Source organism: Typopeltis vanoorti, chromosome 13 (assembly GCF_054136105.1).
Source record: "Typopeltis vanoorti isolate ZY-2024b chromosome 13, IOZ_Tvanoo_1.0, whole genome shotgun sequence".
NCBI lineage: Eukaryota > Metazoa > Arthropoda > Arachnida > Uropygi > Thelyphonidae > Typopeltis > Typopeltis vanoorti.
The window spans coordinates 5,190,386-5,211,870 of record NC_143561.1 but is presented as its reverse complement, the minus strand read 5'-3'; the positions used below and the strand labels follow the sequence as shown (position 1 = coordinate 5,211,870).

General features: G+C 34.9%; 1 protein-coding gene across 2 annotated transcripts in view; it reads right to left on the bottom strand.

Moving 5' to 3' along the window:
* The window catches only part of Chd1 (chromodomain-helicase-DNA-binding protein 1), a 557,090-nt gene that overhangs the window by 257,200 nt on the left and 278,405 nt on the right, over positions 1–21,485 (bottom strand). For both annotated transcript variants that reach the window (XM_090402402.1, XM_090402403.1), the window contains exons 22-23: positions 14,809–14,908; positions 6,914–7,000 (exon numbers count right to left, since the gene is read on the bottom strand). In XM_090402402.1, coding sequence (XP_090258528.1) covers positions 6,914–7,000; positions 14,809–14,908 — 187 coding nt within the window. The remainder of the gene's footprint in view (positions 1–6,913; positions 7,001–14,808; positions 14,909–21,485) is intronic.

Genomic DNA, 21,485 nt, shown 5'->3' with positions numbered 1-21,485 from the left:
CAAAGCAGAAGAACAGTCTGTCACAGTACATGAAACAACAACACCAATTTAGTATAACAGTGGACTAGTTCACAAAAAAATTGTAACAATCAACACAGGGAACTAAAGTCTTTATTGGCACCATCTATTGTTGGACAAAAAGATAGAAAATAAGTATTAACGAGATCTTAAAATGTTGATAAAGCCATGCTTGTTGAGTATGTTTTAAAGCTACTGCTGATTCCAAAAACAATCTGTCTGGCTTATAATGACTTCTGTTGTTTTCTTCCATTTGATCCTGTGTGAAGGAATATCCAAGGCATGGTCTGTTAGACCCGACTTGCCGGAACAATAGCGCTGAATGTATTTTTTTATGTTCTCCAAGGCAGATGGCAATAGATCTTCCTCTTTGTCCATAGTAAGCCAGGTCACAAGAACACGGCACTTCATATACTCCTGGATGTGATAAAGAAGAGAGTTGCCAATTTGATATATGGTATAAATATGGTGTCCAGCTGATATTTATTAAGCACTCTAGATATTTTTTCAGATGTGCCTTGAATGTACTTTTGCAGCAGTCTAGAGTGCTTAATAATTATGGCTATTATAATAGGCAGTGTAGGGGATTTCTGCAGAGCATTTAGCATTTATTATATTCTATGGGGATTTAGCCATTGGCTAAGAAAGTGTGATGCAAGTGAATAAGTTCAGTGGTAAGAACACTGTCATTGGAACACATAGCTCTGGCTTTGTGAGTTAGTTTTTAGGATACCATATTGTGAGCTGGTTGATAGTGAGAATATTTTTGCAAATATCTTCCTGTATGTGTGGGTTTTCTATAAACAGAAAAACATAATGAACCAACAGTTTTGACATTTCTGCCGTTTTCACAAATGTCTCAATCAATGACACAATTCTTCTCCTATGGAACAAATTTCCACCTGACATTACGGCCCTCTTTGTCAACGTACTACGTTCCGGTTACTTCGTGTGGCAAAATAAAGTTTACCTACAAAAAGAAGGTACAGCCATGGGCTCATCACTATCTCCCCCAATTGCTAACTTTAATATGGAAGCTTTTGAGCAAAGTGCTCTTGATTCCTCCACTCTAAAACCTACAATGTGACTTATATACATTGATGATGTTTTCATTATCTGGCCACATGGGCGACAAACATTAAACACATTCCTTAGCCACCTAAACAAACAACATGAACGCATACAATTTACTATCGAAATTGAAAATCAGAAATCACTCCCATTCCTGGATACACTGGTCACATGTCTTCCTTTAGGCAGTCTATCCTTCATGGTCTACTGCAAACCGACATATACTGGCCAATACATACGTGCTAAGTCATACCATCACCCATCACAAAAATATGGAGTCATTAACACCCTTAAAAACAGAGCTATAACAATTTGCTCTAACCAGCAAGCTCTTAAACAAGAATTAAAAATTATTAGCAACACATTTATAAATAAGGGCTATAACAAAAATACTATTAATAAAGTTCTTCATAAAACTTCATCAAAAAGGAATTTAGATTACAGTAAAACCATAGCCATCCCATACATTAAAGGGTTATCAGAAAAAATCAACAGAATCCTACACCATTATAATCTCAATGCCACCTTTAAACCACCTACAAAATTAAAAACATATTCAACTCCTCTAAGGATCTTCTCCTCCCATTGGCACATCCTGGAGTTTATTGCATCTATTGCACCTGTAATGTACCGTATATTGGTGAAACTGGACGTAAATCCCTATACATAAAAAAGAACACAAAAGACACATTAAATATAACAATTTTGGTGAAGCAGGCCTCTCAGATCATGCGCTTAACACCTTACACCAAATTGATTGGAAAAGTATCCGCTCTTTACACCATACAAAAACCTGGTATGAAAGAAAATTTAAAGAAGCCTGCAAAATTCTGATTAACCACCCTAATATCAACAATAACGGTGGCATGAAAATTCCAAGAATCTGGATGGCACATATTCAGCCTACTTAGTATCCAGCACACTTTAGGACTTTAAGCAACCTTCAGCTAACATTGGAAACTATTCCATACCAACTGGTTGAAATTTATACGTATAATCATGTTTTTAATATATATACAGGTAACCCTCGTATAATGCAGATGTTAGGTTCCGCAGAAATGCCATGTTATATAAATCGCGTTATGTGAGTCTCAGATCATATAGAAAAAGTAGGGTTATGTTCCGAAATCGTTTTTTTTTTAAATTATATAAACAATGACATATCCAACAAAAAATATATTTTTTATTTAATTCAGGTAATTCATGTAAGTTAAGAAAACATATCAAGTATGAAACAAATACATAGTATAAAAGTATAAAAATTACAAATTGTACTTAAACTTCATTGCACATTATGCATAAATGTTTTAGGCAAAATAAAATAGTGCATATTTTAATCTTTCACAGCACGAGGATTTGAGGATTGGTTAATAAACACTGGTTTTGTCATGTAATCACCTGATGCATTACTACAAAACAGTAGAGTAATTCTATCTTTGGAAACTTTGAATCCAGGAGCTGATCTTTCATTTTTCGAAATATAGGTGCATTTTTGCACTTTTTTTTCCAATATAACCCGGATTCATCCGCATTGAACACCTGGTCTGCACTATAAATGTTTATAAACTTTGAGAGTTTTTTGTTTAATAAGATTTCCATCCATAGGAATTTTCTTTTGAGGTGCAATCTTCTATTGAAATCATTAGAGATTTCTCCATTTTCCATTAGAATATCGCGTACACGAGCAATGTGCTTTGCACTTATCGTTGACCCAGTAATAAACACTTTCTCAGATTTTATGTTCATTTTGTTTGCTTGTTCAAATTGTTGATTCATTTAAATTCAAAGTCCCTGCAAAAACTCCTGGTTTTTCTCCATTTTTCAACCGATCCAAGATTTTTAATATTTATCTTCGAGAGAAAATAATTTTTTTTTCAATGTTGGTTTTCCCCTTTCGTTGCCATTTGTGGCATTACCATAACAATAATTTTTTACATAAAAAAGTAAGCATTACATATTATATGTAACTCACCAGAAAATAAAGTGCTTAGCTTGAGATGAACACACTTATGATTTTAATGCACTTTCCTGGCAGAAACGAGGACAATTTTCAACAATAAACATTTTATATGGTAAACAATTGAGGTGTGTGGTATGATCTGTCGAGTTTTTTCTGACTCCACGAACATACACTCTCCTTTCCGATCTGTCCGTGACCATGTTTTTCAAAACCTCCAAGCGCACTCCAGTTGCTTCTTTAACTCCATCCACCCATCTAATTCTTGGTCTTCCTCTTCTCCTGTTTCCATCAACTTTAGCAAGCATCATCATCTTCTCCAGATTGTCATTTCCTTGCATGATATGTCCGAAGTATGACAATTTTTGCTTGATGATCATAGCTTCAAGGGAGCAATCTGGCTTTATTGTCTATTGGTTTGCTTTGCAGTCCATGGTATTCTTAGTAAGTGTCTCCAAAGCCATAATTCAAATGCATCTATCTTCCTTCTTTCACTTTTTCTCAGAGTCCATCTTTCACATCCATACAGCACCAGAGGGAATACCACTGCTTTCACGATTCTGATTTTTGTTGTGAGGCTAATATCTTTATCTTTAAAGATCTTGCTTAAATTTGTCATTGCTTTCTTTCCGAGTAATAATCTTCTTCTAACTTCTTCGGTATAATAACCTTCTTTATCAATTCTGGATCCTAGGAACACAAAATTGTTAACTGTGTCCATTTTCTCCCCATCTACTTCAAAACAATTGAAGTACATGAGTGCTAAAGAGTATTTCCCCTAATATAAATTCGCTACTTATAATTACATGCGGGATACAGGCAGACACAAATTTAACGAAGATAAAATTTGATTTTTAAGTCGTGTGGTGAAAAACATATGAAAAGATAAAGGATTACTACAATTTGTAGACCGTGTTGTATAAGTACCACGTTCGACAAGGGTTACTACAATTTTTGACCGTGTTATATCAAAACCACGTTGTATAAGTACCACATTATACAAGGGTTACTTGTATATAAACATGTTGCTCTCCAGACCAATGCAATTTTGTAACCAATAGATAATAACAATAATAGGACTCTAGCATTGATGTAGTAAAGGTTTTTTTTTTTCCACCAGGGATCAGGCCAATAAGTGTTGTAACAGTTGGTCAGTAACTTTAGCAAACCATGTAGATTGTAGTGCAGCTTGTTTCTCTGTATACAGTGTATATGCTCCAGAAGATGACCTTGATATGAAGGGCGAAACGTTGAGTGTAGATTTTGGTTTAAATTAAACTGAAGTTTTACTCAAACACAATAGTTGTCTCCATAATTTTCCAAAATGTATAATGAACCATCAGGAAACCATATGATTAGTGTATCTAGTAAGCACAGACAATCATTTGCTTCCTGTTCCATTGTGAAGTGGATTTTAGTGTGTTGGCTATTTAAATGCACAAAAAATGTATCCAATGTGTTTAGACCATGTGGCCAAATAACAAACACATCACCATAGTGCAGCCAAACCACTGGTTTGATAGCTAGGTTTTCTAAATGTTCTATGTAGAAATTGGCTAAAGGGAGGGGGGGGGGGAACTGTCCCATCTAGTTGTTTGTATACTTTCCATGCAAAATAACCTGCATATACTGTAAATTTAAATAATTCAAATATATCTGGGGGGTAAATATGACTTTAGCAAATCAAAGGGTTTCAATTAATATATATAATATAATAATATGGTTTTCTAATATATTAAATCCTCGATGAGTCCTTGACTCCCTGGAGGTGTCAGATAATAATAACACTAATAATAATAATATACTTTTTAGGTGAACAGAATTTTTAACAAAGAAGAATTATTTGTGAGGGGGCTAGTAATTTAGCCAAATGTTTAGCAAGCTTGTATGTGGGTGTTTGAGAGTGGCTATGAAGACAGCCACTCTCAAACCAGTGGTTTGGCTACAATGGGCAGATGATGAGTTTGCTATTTGGCCACATGGTTCCAGACACATTGTATACATTTTAGTGCATTTAAATAGTCAACACTCTAAAATCCACTTCACAATGGAATAGGAAACTAATGACTGTCTGTTCTTCCTAGATACACTAATCATATGGCTTCCTGATGGTTCATTATCTTTTTCTGTTTATAGAAAATCCACAAATACAGGGAGATATTTGCATAAACATTTGCACCATCATCCAGCTCAATAGCATGGTATACTAAAAACACTAACTCACAGAGTCAGAGCTATTTGTTCTAATGACAATGCTTTTACCATTGAACTCAGTTAGTTAGTCGACCTCTGGCACGGGCAAGAGGGTTTTTTCCTTCTGGAAACTCGGGTTTTTCATCCCGTAAACTCAAGAAAATTGACCATAGAACCCACATTATTTCAGATATTAAATATATTAATTTAGGGACCACGAGATGGTGGCACTTGTTAAGCCATCTCTCTTCACTGTGTGTCGCTTAATTAGTGATAGCCTTGGGTCGGCTATCTCTGATTGGGTACCAGAGGAGATTGAACTGCCCACTGTCTCCAAAAAAAGTTAGATAGGGCTGAAACGGCCTCACCTACTCCCTATAAAAAGGCATTAGATGATTTGATTGATAAGAGAGAAATTAATCAAAACACTAAATTAGCTGTATACAAGACAGTGTTCAAACCAATTTTAACTTATGAATCTGAGAGCTGTATTAGAAATAAAACTGGCCAGAAAAAAAGACTCAGAGGAAGACCAAGATGTAGGTGGATTGGTACAGTAAAAAGTGCCTTAGAAGACTTATAAGATCTGATAATGTGGGAATCCTGACAGGTAACAGATTGATTTGGAAGAAAATTGTTGATAGGAAGTTAATGGTGATGTAAGTTTTTCATGTAGTACTATCAATAATATCCTGTACACCCCTTGAGGATACATGTCAGGAATTTGATGGTGATTATGAACTAACTGCCATTAACTGAACTTTTATAGAACTTGTCCTTGGATTAGGCTGGTCTGGTAGGCCGAGTGGATAGTGCATCCGCTCTTCAGCCAAAAGGCTGTGGGTTCGAATCCAACAATGGGCATGGATGTTTGTAATTGTCTGTGGAAACAGCAGTGGTGGTCGGCGGTAGATGGCGTTGGTGTATTGCAATCAGTTGATGATTGAATGGTGGAGATGGAGTTGTAGAGCAGGTGCCCTCCCTTGATGGGTCCTTGGACTCCCTGGAGGTGTCAAATAATAATAATAATAATAATTAGTAACATAAGCAAGAGCCTTCTTCCTCTTTATAGCACTTTTATCCCGCTTGGTGTAGGATCCATTATGACTATGCAACTATGGCTGTAAAAGTGTTTTCATGGGGCCCGTTTGCCCTGTTCTTTGGGAAGAAAAACCCCCTAACTCCATATGACACTAGCTAACTCACCTTTAGTAGAAAAGCCACCAGATAAAGGTTCCTCAAGTCTAGGATGGGAATCAAACCCAGGTTTCCAACCAAAGGACTTCATCAATACTGACTGAGCTACAGAGGCTCTTGAGATAAGCAAGACCATCTCTTGTAAATTGCCAATGATAGAATTTATACTGGATCATTAATTAGACAATATAATTCACCATTATTTAGAAAGAAAGAAGTAAAACTATTAAGAATAAAAACCATACCTTTGTTTAGTTACTGGTTGAAGTGCAAATTTCCATGCTACAACATAAATATCAGTGTGTAAAAGGATAATTCAAAATGGAAGTTAATTGTGATAAAATGGTTACTTCCCTCCTAACAAATGGAGAAAAGTAACTATGGTAGATGAACAACATTTTGTAGTATGGGAACAATAACATGTAAATGAAATTTAAATTTACTTATCAAAACGATTATTCATATCAAAAATCTTACTTTAAAAGCAGACAGCAATTCTTCGCCAGCAGAAGTTGCCTGCTCTTCACGTGTCTCAGCTCTGCTAAGAATTTCATCTATGTCCACCTGAAAAAAAGATAAAATTAAATTATATAGAATAACATACAAAATTTACTAATATATTATATTTTCTACTATACCAGGTGGTAGAAAAATTGGGCCCAGTGAGAGATTTGGGCATCACCCTGTGCCCAAAGCTTGAAGCAGCTCAAAAAAGTTCAATTTTTTTTCTCTAAAGTAAGATTTCAAAATGATTTAACCTTTAGCCTACCAAAAATGCTAATGCACAATAGGTTTACAACCTTTCATGGGTGGAACTCACATAATACACACACGATCATATATAAGAGTAGAGATATTATCCAAGGGTAAGCAAACGACAAAGATTGCTTACACTTGGATAAAGGATGAAATCAAGAATATAATAGATCTGGTTCCCACTGATGAGACCTTGAGAAATGTCAAAACTGGTATGGGTAGTGGCCCTTCCCATAATGCATAGCATTATACATGTCTATAAGGATATGTGCATTGCGTTATAGGATACTAAGGCAATTGATGTGAAGTTGCTTGTAAGTAGCCTCTACATACAAGCAGCTGAGTTGTGAAGTTACTGCACATACAAACTTTTTTTGCTTACACTTAGATAAAGGATGAAACCAAGAATATAATTTCTTGGCATCTTTAATTTATAATTGGCTACTTTAGGCTGAATAGTGGTGGCCAAAACTAGGTATTTACCAGACAACAAATAGTCAAGAAACAATGGAAATGTAACAAGTATTTTATTTTAAGTTTTGATGATCTCAAAAGGGAATTATAAAGCAAAGAGAAAAATTAAAAACACTAAAACTCTGTGGTGTAAATGGAATCTCTCTCTTTGCCTTATTATTACCCTTATTTGCCTTATTATAAAAACTTGAAATGAAATACTCATTACATTTGCATAGTTATCATTCATTCTAATATGAAAGATAACATTATACTCTAAAATTCTAAGTGGTGAAATCACCATTTAGAATTTTAGAATGTTCAGAAAGATAACGTTAAATCAGGTATAAGGCTGTACTACTGTTTAATCATAATCTGCAATAAGCATTATAAAAACTATTCAATATAAGAGACACTAGGCTAACTTTTCTACTATTTTTTTAAAAAAAATTTTACATGACTCACACCCATGGAAGATTGTAAACCTACAGTACATTAATATTGTGGACGGGCTAAGCTTTTTTTTTCTTACTTTTATTAATTTTTATAATTTTTTATACTTCTTTTTTAAATAACTTTTATCTGGTCCAGAAATCCTACTCTAGAGACCAAACATTTGAACCTTACTATGGGCATGGATGTTTGTGATTGTCTTTAAGTAGGAGGTGAATTTCTTTGCCCAATGTGAGACCATTGCCCTATCAGATGCCTGAAATGACTTAAAAAAAACAACTTTTTTTAAGTTGTTTTTTTAATCAGATGACATTTCCATGCTCAAACATCCATGCTCACAAACATCCATGCTCATAGTAAGGTTCAAATCCACAGTATGCAGATTAGATGGATATGCTAACCACTCATTACATCACGGGCTAGCCAGGCTGGAAGTAAGTCTGCTACAAATCTTCAAGAGTCTTTAGCCAAAGTAAATAACTGATAAGGCAAATTTGGGAAGAAAATTAGCATTCAAAAGACAGACAAGTATGAAACAGTAAAGTAAGTAGCCAACAGCAGTATACCATATATTGTTGAAACAAACTTTACCATATGGATCTAGGAGTTCATCATCTTCTCATCTTCCTTTTACCTCTTTTATCTTGCGGTGTTGGGGGTTTATTAATCATCGGACCTCAAACCATTCACAGGATAAGGTGGTCAGCCCTATGTCCTACAGTGCTGAGTTCTCAAGGCCGGTTTGCCTCCTTTGCGGGATGAAAAACCCCAGGATAAACTGGGGAAAAAACTCTACTGTCCACGCCCAAGACTAGCTAACTTGGCTATGGCTGAGGAAGTTCCTTCAGCTCATCACGTCACCGACGGGAATCGAACCTAGGGCACTCCTTCCCCAGGCATATGGTTGCGAAGCGCACAGCCACTAGGTTACCGTGCGGACTAAACTGGACAGATCAGCCGAGCTAAAGCAATCAATGTTCAGACGTGTCCAATGACACATGCTTCCTGGATCTAGGAGTTATAAATTGGTATCTTTAATTTATAGTAGAACCAAGTGTAAAAACTTCCAACATCTATCTGTAATCCAGAGTATTTTAATAATAAGGTGTGACAACTTGTATAAGAAATTATGATTTCGGCATTACTTCAACCTTAGTATCACCACTGGGTCTGGCTCCCACTGAAGAGAACTCAATAAAGGCCGAAACCGGTCTGGGTAGTAACCTTTCTCATAGCATAGCATTATACATACCTGTAACGATATGTGCTTTGCATTATGGGATATTAAGGCAAGTGATTGAAGTCATCAGCTTCTATATATGAGTTGCCCCAGTCCTGAAAATATTTCAGGTGCAAACTTTGCTTGCTTACACTTGGATAGAGGATTAAGCTAAGTATATAATTTCTTGGTATGTTTAATTTATAGTATAACCAAGTGGAAAAACTTCCAACTTAAAAGAATCTAGGAGTTGGGTTAGAAAGAAGATAATTTAGAATACTGGAGACAAATATAAGAGTCCTGAAGAAAATTCGAGAAGCAAACAGATAGGAAATAATTTGACATTTCAAGAATGTTGTAAGTAGGGCTAATCTAAGATGAATGATCACTTAAAAGAGAAGATTAAAGTCTTAACAGTTTTGCTTCAATTGAAGCAAAAGTGAGGAAATGTTTGAAGCAAAAAGAGAGATCAACATGAAAATCAAAGTATAAACGGATTGATATTTATAGAGTGCTTGGGGCATAGAAAATTAAGAGCACATGTGACAAAATAAAAGAAGTTGGAAGGCCCACTTAACTAGCAACATTCCACTTCCCCACTCGGCATAGGCGAGTTGTCAGAGACAAATTACGAGTGACTTTTCAGCCCTGTTCTGAATGTTCAAAATACATTCTTATTTTTTGCTTATTTATGAAATAATTAATTATTATTATTATTCGTGACTATTCCAAGGAGTCCAAAGACTCAATTTATTATGAAATAAATAATCAAATATTTTCAAACAGATTCAAATAACAAAATAAATTCGCAAATGGTTTATTGTAAAATAGGTTTATTCCACAGGCTGGCTGCCAGATAGTGCAAGGGACAGAACTCAATGGTAACAATCAATTGGTGAATAATCCTGCTGCCACTAACCCTGCCAGGTCATGCCTGGAGGGAGACTAGATCAATGATATGCAGGGAACACTGTTACAGTGTGGCACCTGGATGGTAGTCTAGGCACTCCCTGCGTGTATGAGATGTGTACATGTCCCTCACCCAGTCGCATACCTCTATTCTTTTGTTTGATTCAAGCATATAAATTACACAAAGGCAAGTGTTTTAAGTGCAGATAAAAATAATAAAAATAAAAAAACTCATAAAAATATTTTTAAAAATCTAAAAATATCAAAGGGGTGCTTAAGGGTCTAAGCTATATAACTCAAAGGAGACCTCCACATAGCCTTTAACGGAATGCAGAGAACCGACCAGAGCCTCTGACCTAACGTTCAATCCTCACTTTCTCGTGGTGCACCCTGTTAGGTATCTACTGAACGGATGAGGTTGTGCTGGCAATTTGGGATTTAGCTGACCAAATTTTATTCTTATTGGCTTAAATCAAAATTTAAAATGATGGTACAACATGAAAGAATTTCATGCCAGCTGGGGCGTCACCAGTTAAACAGGGTCCCTGTTGTTTTTTTCAGGGAACAGGGCAAAAAGTCAGCTACTGGAACAAATCCTAAAACCCACCACAACTCAACATCACCAGAGTTAAAGATCAGTAATATCAACATAAGAAGCCTGAATGGCAAAGAAATGGAGTTAGCTGAGGAATTGGATAAGTACCATATCGACATAATAGGGGTGACTGAAACAGAAAAGGGAAAAACTGGTGAGATCTTTCTGAGCAATAAATACAAAATGTTATATTCAGGCAATGACAATCAAGGAAAAGAAGGAGTAGCCATAGTATTCAACACAAAATACGAGGCTAATCTTCTTGAATGGCAGTCAGTCTCAAGTAGAGTAATGTGGGCAAATATGAGAATGGGGAACTGGACAATGAGACTTATTTGTGCCTATGGTCCCACAGAAGGTTCTACTAAGGTAGAAGTGGAGGAATTTTTTGAGGCTTTAGAAAAAGCAACTGACACAATGAAAAAGGAAAAGTTGGTCCTTGTTGGGGATCTAAATAGTAGAGTAGGAAATGATTGTGAGACATACAAAAATATTTTGGGAAAATTTGGAGAAAAGAGCAAAGCTAATAATAATGGCAAATATCTGTTGGATTTCTGCTCAGGACATGGACTGGTTATTACTAACGCCATGTTCCAACATAAAAATGTGCACAAATTCACATGGAGAGAAGAGGCAAGGAATAAGAAAAGTCTCACTGACTATGTTATTGTTGATAGTGATGTTTTCTCCTTGGTGCAGGACACCAGAGTGTACAGAGGATTTGAAATTGGAAGTGATCACTATTTAGTCTTGAGCAGGATAAAATTGAATTTCATATTGAAAAGAATAACATGTAAGAAAGTTTTAAAGCGAATAAAAGTTGAGCAGCTCTCAGATGTAAACTGTAGACTAAAATACAGAAATATTATTGAAAAGAAAATGAAAGCGTTTGAGAACAGGAATCAAACCTTGGAGATTCAGTGGCAAACTCTGAAGGAAACATTGATTGATTCTGCCAGAGAGGCATGTTGTGAGGTTGTCTGTAAGGATAAAAAAATCAGAACTCCCTGGTGGACACAGGAAGTTAAAGAGGCAGTGAAGGAAAAGAAGAAAGCATATCAAAAGTTTCTGGCAAATAAGTCAGCTTTTACTCTTACAGAATACAGAGACAAATGTAAGAAAGCTAAACAGTGTGTAAAACTAGCTAAACAAAAGTCATGGGAGGACTTTGGCAAGAATATAGAAAATAAATATCAAGAAGGTAGCAAAATATTCTGGAGGTTGTTGAAGAAGCTTAGGAATGGAGGAAAGAGTGCTGTAAAACGAATTAGAGATGATAAAGGTGAAATGAAAACAGGAGAAAAAGATATCCTTGAAGTATGGAGTAATTACTTTGAAAAACTGCTAAATGAAACAAGCAATGATGACAGCACAGTGATAAAAAACACTGACCAGGCATGCAGTCAGGAATACATATCCATATGTGGATATGTATTCTTGATATAGGTGGATTGATACGGTACAATGTGCCTTAGACGATAGAAATATAAGATCTGATAATGTTGGAGTCTTGACAAGTAACAGACTGATTTGGAGGAAAATTGTAGATAGGAAGTTAGTAATGATGTAATTTTTTCATGTAGTACTGTCATATCCTGTACACCCCTTGAGGGTACATGGCAGGAATTTGATGATGATGATGATGAAAAAGATAATAAACTTCCTTTCTCAATATAACACTGAAAAAGATGAGAAAAGATCAAACAAACATGAAAAAGATAATAAACTTTCTCGATATATAGAAAACCCATGAACACAGGAAGATTTCTTAATGTGGCCTCACACCACCACCCTTCACAAAAAATAGGTCTAACAAAAACCCTGAGGGACAGAGCTTATAATATTTCCAGCACAGAAAAACAGAGAAATGAAGAATTGGAATATTTAACACACATCCTCAAAAAAAAAAAAAAAAAAAAAAAGTTATGAACCCAAGACTATCAAAAAAATCCTCCACACACCTCCTACAAGATTTCAAAAACGTCATCACGCTTCCATATATCAAGAATTACAGACAAGATGGCTAAATTACTAAACAAACATAACATCAAAGTAGCTTTTCTCCCGCTGGAAAAAATTTCTAGATTTCTATATTATCCCCCGAAACCTCCACATCATCTTTTAAAAAAACCAGGTGTTTATAAAATTTATTGTTCTTGCAGTATCTGCTACATAGGACAGACAGGAAGATCTGGGGAAATACGCATGAACAAACACCAAAAGGATGTACAAAACAGAAGAGAACACAAATCAGATCTAGCTTTCCATACCACTTCCACCGGTCACAATATACTCTGGCAGAAAACAAACATGTCTTATATAGAAAAAAACTGTTACATAAGGAAATTTAAAGAAGCTGCAAACATGCTTAGAATTCCAACACAATGCAATAAAAACCAAGGCTTAATTCTACACCAAGTTTGGAAAGCTTTGATAAAAAATATACCTCGGTCAGACCTGGGACATTATGATCGTGAATAGCAGAACGTGGCATATAGAAAACCCATGAATACAGAAAGATTTCTTAATGTGGCCTCACACCACCACCCTTCACAAAAAATAGGTCTAACAAAAACCCTGAGGGACAGAGCTTATAATATTTCCAGCACAGAAAAACAGAGAAATGAAGAATTGGAATATTTAACACACATCCTCAAAAAAAAAAAAAAAAAATAGTTATGAACCCAAGACTATCAAAAAAATCCTCCACACACCTCCTACAAGATTTCAAAAATGTCATCACGCTTCCACATATCAAGAATGTTACAGACAAGATGGCTAAATTACTAAACAAACATAACATCAAAGTAGCTTTTCTCCCGCTGGAAAAAATTTCAAGATTTCTATATTATCCCCCGAAACCTCCACATCATCTTTTAAAAAAACCAGGTGTTTATAAAATTTATTGTTCTTGCAGTATCTGCTACATAGGACAGACAGGAAGATCTGGGGAAATACGCATGAACAAACACCAAAAGGATGTACAAAACAGAAGAGAACACAAATCAGATCTAGCTTTCCATACCACTTCCACTGGTCACAATGTACTCTGGCAGAAAACAAACATGTCTTATATAGAAAAAAAACTGTTATATAAGGAAATTTAAAGAAGCTGCAAACATGCTTAGAATTCCAACACAATGCAATAAAAACCAAGGCTTAATTCTACACCAAGTTTGGAAAGCTTTGATAAAAAATATACCTCGGTCAGACTTGGGACATTATGATCATGAATAGCAGAACGTGGCATCGTCCAGCATTGTTTAAACTTAGCACTGCTTTGAATCTGCATTCTGATTTTTTAATTTTATAAACAGTCAGATGGCTACAACTGTATAGCATGAACTATTAATTTCTCTTTTTTGTTGTTTTAACTTTCAGACACCTTTTACCTCTGAAGATGTAAGTCGAACGAATTACGAAACTTGTCGGGTTTTATTTCTTTATTGTGCTTTTAGCTTAATAAAAAAAAATGTGGTCCAATTACCGGAATATGCCTTATGAAAAGAATAAAAAATTCAAAAATTTATAAAAATTAGTAAAGACAGAAAAATAAATATATAATTTTTACTGACAGTATTTAGTTGTATCAAATAAAGTGTGTGTGTCTACTGTGAAATAAATCACTAAGGTAGATATGGAAAAGAAGTAATCAGGAATAGTGATAGTGAAAACTGGAATTTGAAAAGTGGCAAACAGGTCAAGCAATGCTGAACAGAAAACTGGCAGTGATGGTGGGTAGTGAGGCAAGCAGTAAATGAACTCTGCACATGAAAAATGTTGTTCATGTAGACTGATTTTTTTTTTTTTTTATTTATGTTAAAAGATTCAAAAATGCAGCATATAGAATTAAGTATAAATTATTTTAGAATTAGTGTCTCTGGAATTCCCCATGAGGGAGACTCTAATTCTCCCTCATCTCATTTAAGTGCTAAATTTAAGAGTCATTTTTATGTTTTGTTAATGTTTATAAAGAAATAATCTAACCTGAGGTTCCTCATCCCCATCATCGGTCTCTTTGAACAATTCGGCAGCTCCGAACTTTAATATTGCTGCTAATTCTTCTTTGTTAAAGGGAGTAGATGTGCTAAAAGAAATTGCAATAGCTATTTTAACAGATTTAAATTTTTCTTTATTTCTAGAACATATGAAATAGTTATTTGTGATGAAAACAATACATTATAATTTTTAATTAGTAGTATTTAAAATCCCAAAAATAAATAGATAAAATATAAAATAAAATAATAATGCAAGTGCCAATTTGCAGGAAAGGTGCAAAGATAAACGTAAAATATATACACAAAACTACATTTATAAAAATAATAATAAATAATATGCTTATAAGAACAGAGATATGGAGAGGAATAAATACAAAGCTATGAACAGTAATTTTTTAACTAAAAAAATCTTGTGTATATGACAGAATGGACCTTAATTACTACTGTATAAAAATATGAAGTAAAAGCAACTGATTGATTATTATGGCATTAAGGCATATCAAGATAATAGATATCACTCTTGACAAGAAATGCCTTTGTCTAAACATGTTCTAGCATAGGCAAACAGATCTGATCAACAGTTTGTGCAAAACAAATTAACATTCTGCATGCACGTAACATTACACTCATGACTATACAGGCAGCTCTCGGTTTACGACAGCTCAATTTACGGCGATTCACAATAACGCCGGATGCCTGCGCGTGCTTTCTTACTATAGTGTGGTCTGACTGAGAAACGACTGGCATTCTAATGTTTGAGTGTTTACCAAGCTACTACGACGTATGTGTATCAAACCTAGTTTTACTATTGAATCTACCTAATTGTTCTATTTAATTTTTTTTACATATATACGTATTTAAATTGATAAAGTACATAATTACATACCATGTCTGATAAAAGAAGCACAGAAAAGTTAGCAGAACTTGGTGTTAAGAAGGCACAGAAATCAATCACATTTGAAAAGAAGATGGAGGTGATTCGAAGAATGGAAGATGGGCAGACAGGTGCTAATGTCTGTAGAAGTATGAACTTACCTCCATCGACTGTTACCACAATTATGAAAAATGCAGATAGAATAAAACAGTCTGCACAGCAATCTACAGCAGTATTAAATGCAAACATGTAAGTTATAGCAAGGTAAACTTCATGAAAAAAAAATGGAAAAATTATTATCATGGGTATCATTATCACAAGACATTTTTATAGATTGGTACACAAATTATTTTTGTCCTACATTGCTTCGTTTCTGTAAAGAAAATGATTTGCCAGCCAAGACACTGCTTCTCTTGGATAATGCCCCTGGACATCCTCAAAACCTAGCTGAAGTAAGAACACCATTGGATGTCAAGGTTGTTTACATGTCACGAAACACAACATTGCTTTTGCAACTGATGGATCAGGGGATTATATCACTCTTCAAAGCCTATTACCTCCATATAACATTTATGGAAATGGTAAGAGTCTTGGACACTTCAGGAATCAGGAAAACATTCCTCTGATTCAAGCTGTTATAACTGAGAAAGCAAAAACAATTTTTGAGGATCTTAAAAAGACAGATGGAGGCGAAGAAACATTTTTAGGAAGCAAAGGTTGATTCATGAGATTTAAGTCTTGAAGTAAGTGCCATAGTGTCAAATTAGTGGTGAGGCGGCAAGTGCAGATGTGGCAGTGGCTGCTTTTCCTAAAGAATTTCAAGACTGTGTAGAACAAGGAAGTTATCCTCCTGATCTCATTTTTAATGTTGATGAGACTGGGTTCTACTGGAAAAAATTGTCATCATGCACCTTCATTTCCTGTGAAGAACATTCTACTCCAGGTCTTAAAGCTGCAAAAGATAGAACTTTTGATAAAACTTGAACTTTTGTTGGATGCAAATGTCTCCGGAACTTTGAAGCTTAAACCATAATAAAATTAGTTTAATCCTTTATCCAAGTGTGAGCAACCAAAGTTTGCGCCTGAAAGTATCTTCAGGACTGGGTTAAGGTGGTACAACACCAGGGCAACTCGTTGCAAAGGTGGAGCATGCTACCAACACTCCTATCTCAGTATCTCCTATAATGCAAAACACATCTCCTTGCGGATATGTCTAATGTTATGGATTAAGGGAAGGGCCACTACCCAGACTAGTTTCGACCTTCATTGAGGTCTCTTCAGTGGGAGCCAGGCCCAAGTAGAGATACCCAGCAGAAGCATTAGCAGGTCATCTCTACCTATAGGAGTTGCCAAATGGTGTGCTACCCTTTTTTTAATAAATTACTCTGGATTTAGAGAAAGATGTTGAAAGTTTATTTTTCACTTGGTTAGAGTATAATAAAATTAGTTTAATCCTTTATCCAAGTGTGAGCAAACAAAGTTTGCGCCTGAAAGTATCTTCAGGACTGGGTTAAGGTGGTACAACACCAGGGCAACTCGTTGCAAAGGTGGAGAACGAGTATACTTTCAGGCGCAAACTTTGTTTGCTCACACTTGGATAAAGGATTAAACTAATTTTATTATACTCTAACCAAGTGAAAAATAAACTTTCAAGAAGCTTAAACCAATGTTGGTGTACCATTCACAGACACCATGCACCTTCAAGGGTCTAAAAGCCATGCTGCCAGTCTATTGGAAATGGAACAAGAAAGCTTGGGTTACACAAGACATTTTTATCGATTGGTACACAAATTATTTTTGTCCTACATTGCTTCGCTTCTGTAAAGAAAATGATTTGCAAGCCAAGGCATTGCTTCTCTTGGATAATGCCCCTGGACATCCTCAAAACCTTGCTGAAGTAAGAACACCATTGGATGTCAAGGTTGTTTACATGTACCAAAACACAACATCGCTTTTGCAACTGATGGATCAGGGGATCATATCAATCTTCAAAGCCTATTACCTCCGTATAACATTTATGGAAATGGTAAGAGTCTTGGACACTTCAGGAAAAACTATTAAAGACTATTGGCAGTCATTCAATATTTTGAAGGGCATTAACAACATCAAGGCAGCTTGGAACGAAGTGAGAGCAAAGCGTTTAAAAGGAGCATGACAAAAACTTCTTCCAGCATTTATGCATGACTTCGAAGAATTAGAGCAAGAGGAGAATGTTATTGAAGAAGTTACCAATCTTGCATGAGAGGTGGGATTGGATGATATTACAGCTGAAGATGTGACAGAAGTCTTAGAGAGCCATGATAAACCGCTTTCCAATGTAGACTAAAAGAATTAGCCAAAAAATTAAGTCAACATCCAAAAGAGGAGAAAGAAAATGAAGAAGGTCCTCTGAGAGATATAAAAATGGCTGATTTACAGTGTATCCTTGCAAGCATAGAGACATTGACTGATGAATTTTGTGAAATGGACCATGATTGGGAATGGAGTGCGAACGTAAAAAGGAGTGTAACCGCATCTATTCGACCTTACACTGAACTCCTTAAAGAAAGAAAAAGAAAATGTAGGCAGTTAACACTGGATACTTTTTTCAAAAAGAAATGCAGGTAATCTGAAACCAGGAACTTCGACATAGAAATATGTAATTCTTTTCGAAGTTTCATATTTTTTGTATATAATTTTGTTTTTGTTATTAATAATTTATTTTAACAAATATACATGTATGTATTATCAAAGCTTTAAATATAATAATGTTACACATACTTCTACTTCATGTGCATATTTCTTGACTGCACGGAACATAACTTTGTACCTCCCATTAAAATTGGGTTAGTTTTACGCCCGTTTTTTCAGGAACAGAAGTGAGTCATAAACTGAGGGCTGCCTGTACTTCTATATTAAAAATGATTATTCCACTGTGAGTTGTTTTAACTATTGGTTGTGTTGTTAGTCTACCTAAGCTTGACTGACTATGTGTGTTTACCTGTACACTCTTGCACAGGTACATCTTGGTAGTGTAAATATCATCTAGACAAGTGTTTCAAAACATCGGATGTACACCCCACACAGGGGGGCAAATTTGAATATTTTGAGGAGCAATTAGAAAATGATGTTACATTTGTCACCTCATCACCAATATAATCAAAAAATCACCATTGTTGAAGATAAATTATTGACATTGCAATCCTGACTTTCTGAGAAAAAAAGCTTCTTCTTCTTCTTCCTTTTCCCCTCTTTTACCTTGCATTATCGAGGGTTTTCAATTTGTGAAAATGCCCTATGCCTCCCGGTGTATCCTATGTCTATAGAATCGTTGAGTTCTAAGGCTGTTTTACTTGCTTGCTTACGGGGCAGAAAACCTAAGATAAACTGGGGAGAAAAACCCTTTAGTCCACACCCAAGACCAGCTAACTTGGCTATGTCTGAGAAAGATCCAAAGCTCCTCACATCAGCGACAGGAACTGAACCCAGGACAGGCATATGGTTGCAAAGTGCATAGCCACTCAGCTAACTACGCAGACAAAAGACTGCCCGAGAAAAAAAGCTAGCAACACAAGTACAGCAGTCAACATAAATACTTGGCAGCATAAGTGTGTTAAGGTTAGATCATAGCATCTGTCACTTTTGAAAAGTAAACAGTGCCAATTTAACTTTGTGCAGTTTTTGTTGTAAAAACAATGAGGCAAGTTTGTTTAATTATATAAATTAAATTTTATCTATTGTCCATTTTTTTATGTAACATAAATACAAAAGTCAACATAAATACTTGGCAGCATAAGTGTGTTAAGGTTAGATCATAGCATCTGTCACTTTTGAAAAGTAAACAGTGCCAATTTAACTTTGTGCAGTTTTTGTTGTAAAAACAATGAGACAAGTTTGCTTAATTATATAAATTAAATTTTATCTATTGTCCATTTTTTTATGTAACATTTTTACATGTTGTTAGTTTTCTGATTACCCAAAAGTTGTGATACTGTCAATATAAATAAAATGAACACTTTGCCACAATTGTATTAAGTTCGTTTGACAGTTGAAAACATAAACATAATCTCTCATATTTCGTTGTTTCTTTTTCTCTGCTTGTGATGGTAGACTTTTAAAATTTAACTTTTTTTATTATTTTAACTTTTATTTATTATATGTGTTTTAGTGGTATAAATACATGTTATATACCATTAATTTCCTTGTGTAATCCACACATGCTTATAGTATACTTTATAAACCTATTTTTTTTTCTTTCAGTTGCTAACCCCATGTATAAAATGAGTAGTGCAAGCAAGAAGAAAGTTCATCAGTATTCTGATGAGTATTTGAAGTTCAGTTTCATATCTGCTGCTCAGAATGAATGGTCATCATTCTGTCTATTGTGCGAACGTGTTTGACCAACGAATCGATGAAACGAGATCTTCTCAAAGCACATTTGAAGGCAAACACATAGCTCTTATGTGAACTATGGGTAAACTAATTTAAATCTCCAAAGGAGAAGTTTGAGAAAAGATCAACAATAGATTCATTGTTCTCTGTATAAACTGATACCCAAAATTGTACTCTTGAAGATAGTTATGAAATTTCTCTCTCATAACTAAATCAGGAAAAAATCATACTATAGGGAAGGATTTAATTAAGTCAGCAATATCAACTTTTGGAGAAAGTTTTCTATAGAAAGATGACAGATATGTCAAAGGAATGACACTGAGCAATAACACTGTTAGCAAAAGAATAGATGAGATGGCTAAAGATGTGGAAAAACAACTTATTGAAATGTTGAGATCAAGGAAATTCTCAATACAGATGGATGAATCAATTGACTGCATTGATGGCCTATGTAAGATTAATGATGAAAAATATTACATCTTGTGCTACAGGTGGTGTCCTGTTATGATAGGCAAGAAATGTGGCTGTTTAAAATTAATGAAGGATGACAATCCTGAAATATTGCTTGTGCATTGTGTTATTCACAGAGAAAATTTAGTTTCCAAAAAACTTTCACCTGTTCTAAATGAGATATTGAATTTGGTTATAAAATTTATCAACACTATCAAAGCTAATGTCAAATGTGAGCATCTCTTCAAACAATTTTGTGAGGATAAAACTGCTGACCATGTAAGACTTGACACTGAGGTGAAATGGCTGTCGCATGGGAATTGCCTGAGAAGATTCGCGGAACTATTTGATATTCTTAGTGAGTTTTTAAAAGACAAACCTGAAATGAAACTCATACAAACAGTTGATGATAAGCATTTGTGAAGCTGAATATGTTAAATAAGCAACTGCAAGGAACAAATAAGACCCTTGATTTGGCTTCATTGCATTTCTGCACTTATGTCAAAAGAATGTTTCAGCCAAAAAATTTAACTAATTTTATTGGCTAAATAAGTGTGAGGTAACTGATGCTGCTGTACTTGTTATTGCAGATCACCTGAGCAAAATGGCCTGCGACAGATTTTCTGATTTAAAAGAAATTGATTTTCCATCTTGAATAAATAACTAAGCCAGTGCTAGTGGACTTAACTGTTATGGCCATGCAGTAACAAGAACTCTCAGAAATGCAAAATAATGAGTCTGTTAGAATTTTATTCAACATACAAGGAACAATCGCATGGCTCTGTTCCTTGTGCTCGATTTATGTTTTATAATATACAAAGTGTAATATAAAATTTATATTCATTAAAAAAAGTCAAATTAAAAACATTTTAACTATGTTCCTTTTTTTATTTGAAGTGCCTATTAATATTATACTTTTTCAGAACTTGTTTGACTATTATGTTACAGGGGGCATCAAAATCTTTGAGGTA